At 41.4% G+C, this 9,605-nt stretch overlaps 1 protein-coding gene across 6 annotated transcripts in view; it reads left to right on the forward strand.

Moving 5' to 3' along the window:
• WDR75 (WD repeat domain 75) overlaps positions 1 to 9,294 on the forward strand; it is a 669,401-nt gene extending 660,107 nt beyond the window's left edge. For 4 of the 6 annotated variants that reach the window (XM_068244930.1, XM_068244926.1, XM_068244927.1 and 1 more), the window contains one exon: positions 8,939 to 9,294. In XM_068244930.1, the coding sequence (XP_068101031.1) occupies positions 8,939 to 9,131 (193 nt within the window). In that variant the 3' untranslated portion in view covers positions 9,132 to 9,294. The remainder of the gene's footprint in view (positions 1 to 8,938) is intronic. The other 2 variants (XR_011022770.1, XM_068244928.1) reach the window with 2 other exon arrangements.
• The last annotated feature ends 311 nt before the right edge of the window (positions 9,295 to 9,605 follow it).

Below are 9,605 nucleotides of genomic sequence, written 5' to 3' on the forward strand. Positions count from 1 at the left end.
TAGACTTCCCCACGGCGGTGACGTACCCCCTTGGGGAAGACCTACCTCTAACCTAGCAATAAAAACATAATTCCTCGTGCTGCTATTCATAAATGGTATACACATTTCATAAGACAAGCAAAACAGACAAATGATAAGCGCTCAAGGATGCACCTGAATTGTAAGCCATCAGTGGCAATGCAGAGCCCCCTAGGGCTGAATACATGCCTCTAATGCAAAACAGATGCAAAATTATGTGCTAACTCTAATCTAAAAATTTGAGAGTGAATTTAAAACAGTGAAGGCAGCTAGCCACTAGTATACTTACATTTAAGTTTGCACAGTGGGAGACATGGCAGCGCTTTCAAACAACCTCATACCTGAATGATTTAACTGCAATTAAGCTGCATCATCTGCCCACTGATGCAGCTTAATCACTAATTCCCCCTCCCTCTCTTTGCCTGCAGTGTATGCTGGGTGTGTAATTTAGTCCAGTTTCTGGAGCTCTGCTCACCATTGCAGTTAAATCATTCAGGTATGAGGTTGTTTGAAAGCGCTGCCATGTCTCCCACTGTGCAAACTTAAATGTAAGTATACTAGTGGCTAGCTGCCTTCACTGTTTTAAATTCACTCTCAAATTTTTAGATTAGAGTTAGCACATAATTTTGCATCTGTTTTGCATTAGAGGCATGTATTCAGCCCTAGGGGGCTCTGCATTGCCACTGATGGCTTACAATTCAGGTGCATCCTTGAGCGCTTATCATTTGTCTGTTTTGCTTGTCTTATGAAATGTGTATACCATTTATGAATAGCAGCACGAGGAATTATGTTTTTATTGCTAGGTTAGAGGTAGGTCTTCCCCAAGGGGGTACGTCACCGCCGTGGGGAAGTCTATTAGGTCATAATTTGTGCACTAATTATCACTGAAGCTAACACCCCCCCTTGGTCTATAGTGATGCAGGGTGTGTAATATAGTCCAGTTTCTGGAGCTCTGCCCACTGATGCAGCTTAATCACTAATTCCCCCTCCCTCTCTTTGCCTGCAGTGTATGCTGGGTGTGTAATTTAGTCCAGTTTCTGGAGCTCTGCTCACCATTGCAGTTAAATCATTCAGGTATGAGGTTGTTTGAAAGCGCTGCCATGTCTCCCACTGTGCAAACTTAAATGTAAGTATACTAGTGGCTAGCTGCCTTCACTGTTTTAAATTCACTCTCAAATTTTTAGATTAGAGTTAGCACATAATTTTGCATCTGTTTTGCATTAGAGGCATGTATTCAGCCCTAGGGGGCTCTGCATTGCCACTGATGGCTTACAATTCAGGTGCATCCTTGAGCGCTTATCATTTGTCTGTTTTGCTTGTCTTATGAAATGTGTATACCATTTATGAATAGCAGCACGAGGAATTATGTTTTTATTGCTAGGTTAGAGGTAGGTCTTCCCCAAGGGGGTACGTCACCGCCGTGGGGAAGTCTATTAGGTCATAATTTGTGCACTAATTATCACTGAAGCTAACACCCCCCCTTGGTCTATAGTGATGCAGGGTGTGTAATATAGTCCAGTTTCTGGAGCTCTGCCCACTGATGCAGCTTAATCACTAATTCCCCCTCCCTCTCTTTGCCTGCAGTGTATGCTGGGTGTGTAATTTAGTCCAGTTTCTGGAGCTCTGCTCACCATTGCAGTTAAATCATTCAGGTATGAGGTTGTTTGAAAGCGCTGCCATGTCTCCCACTGTGCAAACACATGTGGTATCGCCGTACTCAGGAGAAGTAGTATAATGTGTTTTGTGGTGTATTTTTACACATACTCATGCTGGGTGGGAGAAATCTCTTTGTAAATGGACAATTGTAATTAAAAAAAATCAAAAATGTGTCATTTACAAAGATATTTCTCCCACCCAGCATGGTTATATGTAAAAATACACCACAAAACACATTATACTACTTCTCCTGAGTACGGCGATACCACGTGACACTAATTTGCACCCTAACTGCACTAAGGGGCCCAAAGTCCAATGAGTACCTTTAGGATTTCAAGGGTCCTTTTGCGGCATTTGGTTTCCAGACTAATCCTCACGGTTTAGGGTCCCTAAAATGCCAGGGCAGTATAGGAACCCCACAAGTGACCCCATTTTAGAAAGAAGACACCCCAAGGTATTCCGTTAGGAGTATGGTGAGTTCATAGAAGATTTTATTTTTTGTCACAAGTTTGTAAAAAAAATCAATACAAATCAATTTCCGCTAACTTGTGACAAAAAATAAAATCTTCTATGAACTCACCATACTCCTAACGGAATACCTTGGGGTGTCTTCTTTCTAAAATGGGGTCACTTGTAGGGTTCCTATACTGCCCTGGCATTTTAGGGGCCCTAAACCGTGAGGAGTAGTCTAGAATCCAAATGCCTCAAAATGACCTGTGAATAGGACGTTAGGCCCCTTAGCGCACCTAGGTTGCAAAAAAGTGTCACACATGTGGTATCGCCGTACTCAGAAGAAGTAGTATAGTGTGTTTTGTGGTGTATTTTTTATACATACCAATGCTGGGTGGGAGAAATATCTCTGTAAATGGACAATTGTGAGTAAAAAAAAATCAAACAATTGTCATTTACAGAGATATTTCTCCCACCCAGCATCTGTATGTGTAAAAATACACCACAAAACACATTATACTACTTCTCCTGAGTACGGCGGTACCACATGTGTGGCATTTTTTTTGCACCCTAAGTGCGCTAAGGGGCCCAAAGTCCAATGAGTACCTTTAGGATTTCACAGGTCATGAAACATTTGGTTTCAAGACTACTCCTCACAGTTTAGGGCCCCTAAAATGCCAAGGCAGTATAGGAACCCCACAAATGACCCCATTTTAGAAAGAAGACACCCCAAGGTATTCCGTTAGGTGTATGGTGAGTTCATAGAAGATTTTATTTTTTGTCACAAGTTAGCGGAAAATGACACTTTGTGAAAAAACCCAATTAAAATCAATTTCCGCTAACTTGTGACAAAAAAAAAAAAAAAAATTGTATGAACTTACCATACTCCTAACGGAATACCTTGGGGTGTCTTCTTTCTAAAATGGGGTCATTTGTGGGGTTCCTATACTGCCCTGGCATTTTGGGGGCCCTAAACTGTGAGGAGTAGTCTTGAAACCAAATGTCACAAAATGACCTGTGAAATCCTAAAGGTACTCATTGGACTTTGGGCCCCTTAGCGCAGTTAGGGTGCAAAAAAGTGCCACACATGTGGTATCGCTGTACTCAGGAGAAGTAGTATAATGTGTTTTGGGGTGTATTTTTACACATGCCCATGCTGAGTGGGAGAAATATCTCTGTAAATAGACAATTGTGTGTAAAAAAAATAAAAAAATTGTCATTTACGGAGATATTTCTCCCCCCCCCAGCATGGGTATGTGTAAAAATACACCCCAAAACACATTATACTACTTCTCCTGAGTACGGCAATACCACATGTGTGGCACTTTTTTGCAGCCTAACTGCGCTAAGGGGCCCAAAGTCCAATGAGCATCTTTAGGCTTTACAGGGGTGCTTACAATTAAGCACCCCCCAAATGACCCCATTTTGGAAAGTACACACTTCAAGGTATTCATAGAGGAGCATAGTGAGTCCGTGGCAGATTTCATTTTTTTTTGTCGCAAGTTAGAAGAAATGGAAACTTTTTTTTTTTTTGTCACAAAGTGTCATTTTCCGCTAACTTGTGACAAAAAAATAAAATCTTCTATGAACTCACCATGCCTCTCACTGAATACTTTGGGATGTCTTCTTTCCAAAATGGGGTCATTTGGGGGGTATTTATACTATCCTGGAATTTTAACACCTCATGAAACGTGACAGGGGACCAGAAAAGTCAAAGATGCTTGAAAATGGGAAAATTCACTTTTGGCACCATAGTTTGTAAACGCTATAACTTTTACCCAATCCAATAAATACACACTGAATGGTTTTTTTTTTTATCAAAGACATGTAGCAGAATAACTTTCGCGCTCAAATGTGTAGGAAATTTTACTTTATTTGAAAAATGTCAGCACAAAAAGTTAAAAAAGTCAATTTTTTTGACAAAATTCATGTCTTTTTTGATGAATATAATAAAAACTAAAACTCGCAGCAGCAATCAAATAGCACCAAAAGAAAGCTGTATTAGTGACAAGAAAAGGAGGTAAAATTCATTTAGGTGGTAGGTTGTATGACCGAGCAATAAACCGTGAAAGCTGCAGTGGTCTGAATGGAAAAAAAGGCTCTGGTCCTTAACCTCCCTGCCGGTTATCCCGAGCTCAGCTCGGGGTAACCTGCCGCGGAGGATTCCTCAGGCCCTGCTGGGCCGATTTGCATAATTTTTTTTGTGTTACACGCAGCTAGCACTTTGCTAACTGCGTGTAACTTACGATCGCCGCCGCTCCGCGCCGATTCGCCGCAACCCGCCGCATCAGAGGGTGCCCCCCCCCGAGACCCGTGCGCTGCCTGGCCAATCAGTGCCAGGCAGCGTCGAGGGGTGGTTCGGGACTCCCTCTGACGTCACGACGTCGGTGACGTCATCGCGCCCGTCACCATGGCGACGGGGGAAGCCCTCCTGGAAATCCCGTTCAGAACGGGATTTCCGGATGGGTATATGCGCCGGCGGCGATCGGCGCATTCGGGGGGACGCCGCAGGGAGGGGGGAAGCATGTAGCTAGCGCTAGGCTAGCTACATGCTTAAAAAAAAAAAAATACTGCCAAAAAACACCCTCCCTGCCGTGCGCAGCAATTTTTTATAACGGCAGGGAGGTTAAGGGGCGAAAAGACTGTGGTCCTCAAGTGGTTAAAGTTATTGCAGAATGAATGGAAGCAGTGCTGAAATGTCAAAATTGAAATCGCTGTGGTTTTTAAACTGAAAAAACCCTCAGAGGTGAATATATATATATATATATATATATATATATATATATATATATATATATATATATATATATATATATATATATCCTGCTGATCTCTTTGGCTGCATTAGTGGCTGAATCACAGACCTAAAAAAAGCATGCAGCTAATCTAGTCTGACAGTCAGAGCACCTGATCTGCATGCTTGTCCAGGGGCTGTGGCTGAAAGCATTAGAGACACAGGATCATCAGGAGAGTCAGGCAACTGGTATTATTTCAATGCTAGATACACACGTTGCATTTTTGCAATTGATAGATGCGTTCGATTGATAATTTCCATCATGTCCAATATTACTTTCGATCATTTTACCGCTTGATTTCTCATAGAAGTGAATGGAAATTGATGAAATGAAGGAAAAATCCAGATCCTTTTCAGTTTAGGTTCCCTCTCATAAGTTCATTTTCACTTCTGGTGTGCTCAATACCATACTTATTTAAGAAGAGAAAAGCCTCTGGATCCTAATGAGGCTTTCCTCTCTGTCCTCTGGTCCCTTGTTGCCAAACGTGGACCCAGCAATGATTACCAACAAGGGCATGAGTGGCACAGCATGAGGGGAAAGCCATGACCACATTCGGCGGGGAGGGGGGGGGGGGCGGCGGGGGCGGCCCTATTGTTACGCCAGTGTATAAATGACTTATTTTTCTTCAGATTAATAAAAATAACATTTCAGCACATTTACAAGCAAAATAATCACTTAAAATAAGTTGTTCCTGATTAACTTCATTTCATTATTACCTTAATTATATTGTTGTTTTAGGCTCTTTGGGAGCTTAAAAATGTAACATGGATGTGGCGAAAACAGGTGAAAAAGCTTTTTTTAATTTTTTTCTAACAAGTGTTTTATTTCTGTAACTGTGGGGCAGGGATAGAAGGGGTTAAAAGTAATAAAATAAAAAAATAATAATAATAAACTTGCTATGGAAAACAGTATAGTGGCATAAATAGGCGTATTTTACTTTTTGGCCTCAAAATGGTGCTATTGAGACCGTGTTTCTATTAATAGAACACAGCCGAACACGGTGTTGGGTCTGAGAGCTTATGCGACCTTAACAAGCTCTCCGAAGACACCGGAACGGTGTTCGGGATTGAGAATCAAAAGATTCTCACATCCTGATCACAGATGGAGGGGGCTGCGACGGTGGATCGGCGGAAAACAGCGCGGGGATCGTGAACTCGATGGTAAGGCAGCAGTACGCATATCTACGCCCCTGATCCGCACGTGAAGTTTAAAGGGGCGTGGATATGCGTACCAAGGATCCTAAAGTGGTTAAAGTGTAACTGTCCGGCATGAAATCAAAAATCAATTATTTATTTTTATCTGGTAAACAAGTAATAAGGATGCTAACCAGGCAATCCAAAAGTTAAAATCACTATTACTTTTTTTTGTTGATAAATTATCATTGCCGTTTTACCTGACTCTTATTTGGTACACAGAAAATTTGGTACACAAAAAGGTTGCAGTTCATGCTGGGTTGTCCTTTTGTGCTTCTCTACTTCCCCTTATACTTAACTAATGCAGCCTGATTGGCTGAAGCCTCTTTCACTCCTGTTTTCCCCTCCCACACCTCTGTTCCTCTCTATTTGGCCAATATTTCTCATGCTGAGACAATGCACTTTCTATAGTGAAGGGTGGGCAATGCATACACAATCAGGCAGAGAAAAGTAAGGGAGGAAATTACATCAGGATTGGCTCCAAAATAGCCACAGTTAAAAAGGGAAATGCTAAGAAGGATTTTCTCTTTTTTTACTGTAGAGAAATCACTAAAATCAAAATGTGGACAGTGCAATACATATGTTATGTAAGTTGAGCAAGTATTTATCTACTTATATATGTGTGTTTTTGTTTTTTCTGAGATAGTATGGCTGACAGCTCCTCTTTAAAAGGAAATAGATATGACAGCCTCCATGTCCCTCTGGCTTCAGTTTTCCTTTAAGATTAAAGGGATCATCTCAATCAATAAAATACCAGAGTGGATGTCTGAGATTGCATGTTGTTCCAAAGTGAAACCAGGTGGATATTCCATATTGGAACTCTGGAGCCCCATGGCCTAAACACAGATTTACATTTTGTGTGTTTTTTGCCTAGATGACTAAAAGACCAAAGGGTTTTTCCTTGATTTAGATATATCATAAGTGTATTTATGAACCTGTGAAAATGTATTTATGTTCTGAGACACTGGAATAAAATTTACTGTAGAGATTTTGACATGGTATTACTTCCGCATAGCTCCCTTGGCTTTAAGCTTTGAAGTTATCTCAGTTTTAAAGGGGGGAGCTCCTCTGTTGCTTTTTTCATCATCTAAAATGGTAGTGATCATTTTCTTTTGCCTGCCATGTGACTGGTGGCAGTCTTCTACAATTAGTGAAATCAATAATCCTTATGTTAAATTAGGGCATATTTTTAGTTATTATTCATTGAGCAAGTCTGAAGACATGACAAACAGACCACATTCAACTATTCATTAAGCAAAAGATCAATGTATAGGTTTCTTGTTTTAAGGGTTTGTATGACAGACATTTTTCAGCAAACACCACTTGAGCAGAGGCTCCATATAGTGTTTGAGTGTGAGAAATGCACAGTAAATGACCAAAACCCACAGAGGTGTATGCAATAAACTGTGTCAAACAGAATTACGTGTGTACAGTCTTACTGAGCAATGAGTGGAGCAGAATGCAATACATTACAAGCAATGCATCATGTTCTACTCATCAGGCGTAAAACTGTACTCATGTAATTCGGTTTAACGCAGTTTATTGCATACAACCTACAGTGGGTCATGGTGTTAGAATTGCTGAGAACCACCAGAATGTTATCCTATCAATATTAAAAAAGTGATTATAGAAAAAGGGTTACCTTTTTGAAAACATGATTCCTCATAATATCTCCTCATACTAACATGCACTCCCTCCCCTGATTCTCTTTTTCCTTCCCTTTCCCTTAAAGGACAACTGTAGTGAGATGTATGTGGAGGCTGCCATATTTATTTCCTTTTAAACAACACCAGTTGTCTGGCAGAGCTGCTGGTCTCTTTGGTTGCAGTAGTGTCTGAATAACACCAGAAACCACCATGCAGAAGATCTGCCAATAATGTCAGAAACACCTGATCTGCTGCATGCTTGTTCAGAGTCTGTGGCTAAATGTATTATGCAGGGGTTTCAAACTCGCGGCCCGCGGGCCATTTGCGGCCCTCGATACAATATTTTGTGGCCCTCACCTGCAAAAGCTTCCTTATAGTTCGCTTCAGTGCTCCCAAGTAATCCGCTGCATCCCTGACGCTAAACGAGGGCTGCAGAGCCCCCAAATCGCCCGGGGGCAATCCACCGGCATTTCCTGGAAGGGGCAAAGCTTTCAGCTTCAGCTCTGCCCCTCCTGACGTCAATCGCCGCCTCTCCCCGCACCTCTCTGTGAAGGAAGAGTGAGAGGGGCGGGCAGAGGCGGCGATGCGCCGCGATTGTGAAATTCCTTATGCGGCCCAGCCTCATCCTGACTTTGCCTCCTGCGGCCCACCAGGTAAATTGAGTTTGAGACCCCTATATTAGAGGCAGATGATTATCATGATAGCCAGGCAACTGGTATTGCTTAACAGGATATAAACATGGCAGCCTCCACATACGTCTCACTACAGTTGTCCTTTAACCCACTGTCTACCCATACCACCCACTCATTTTTTTTTTATTTCTCCTTTCTGTTTCCCACTCCCCTTCTCTCTGTACCATCACGATAGCTTACAATTACACCTCTTCCACAATAGAAGCAGTAAAGTGTTGTTGTACAGTATTACATTAGCTGCTGCTTCAGAGGCAAATAGTTGCTTTCAATCAATCTTTTTCCACTTTGCACACTGCTTATTATTTATTTGCTCATGTGTTAATAATATGAGAACTGACTACTGCTAACGTTTGCAGAAAAGCAAAAGCAGTAGTACTTTTTTGGCTAGAACATCATTTTAAAGTTGTTTTCAACATACCTAAGTGTATGTACACTAAAGCTTTACATGATGATAATAGTTTAACATTTAAAATATGATCTTTGTACAGTGCAGAAGCAATAACAGCTGAAGATGAAGAAATAGCAAGTGAAAATGCAATGGAGGACACCGATGGAGAACTGCAGGAACATCAGGATCCAGTTTCAGTTGTGTTTAATAACCATCTCAGACAATTTAAATGTACTGAAAAAGAAATGCGTAGCATACGAAAGACTGATTTTAGTTGGGTTTTAAGTCTGTAGAAAAAATATCAAATTGTCTGGTATTGTCTTTCTGTTTTTTGTTTTTTTTGGTTTTTTTAGAGGGGGTTGCACTAACTGAAGAATAACTTGCATATAGCAGTTTTCATTGTTTTTCCATTGTATTGTACCATGTTCAATATAAAATTGTTCTACCAAAAAATAATTATCCTTGTGGATTTATTATGAAAATTTTAACCTGTAGCCGACCGCTCCACACTGATTGGCATGAACGCGGCGGCAGCCCCAGGGCCACTCCACGCCGATTGGCGTGAATGGATTTCTATGGGATTGCAGGTGCGCACGCATCTCCGCTTGGATGACAGAGCTCCGCCTTCAGTCTCCCATCGGCGATCGCCACTCAGAGACTTTTAGACAGCAAAATCGCCGTCTAATAACTATGTACAGCGCTGCAATCTAAGGCAATGCTGTACTGGGGACAGCCGTTAATTAAAAGAGAAGTACATTTATAAAAAA

The sequence above is a fragment of the Hyperolius riggenbachi genome, chromosome 7, assembly GCF_040937935.1.
Source record: "Hyperolius riggenbachi isolate aHypRig1 chromosome 7, aHypRig1.pri, whole genome shotgun sequence".
Lineage (NCBI taxonomy): Eukaryota > Metazoa > Chordata > Amphibia > Anura > Hyperoliidae > Hyperolius > Hyperolius riggenbachi.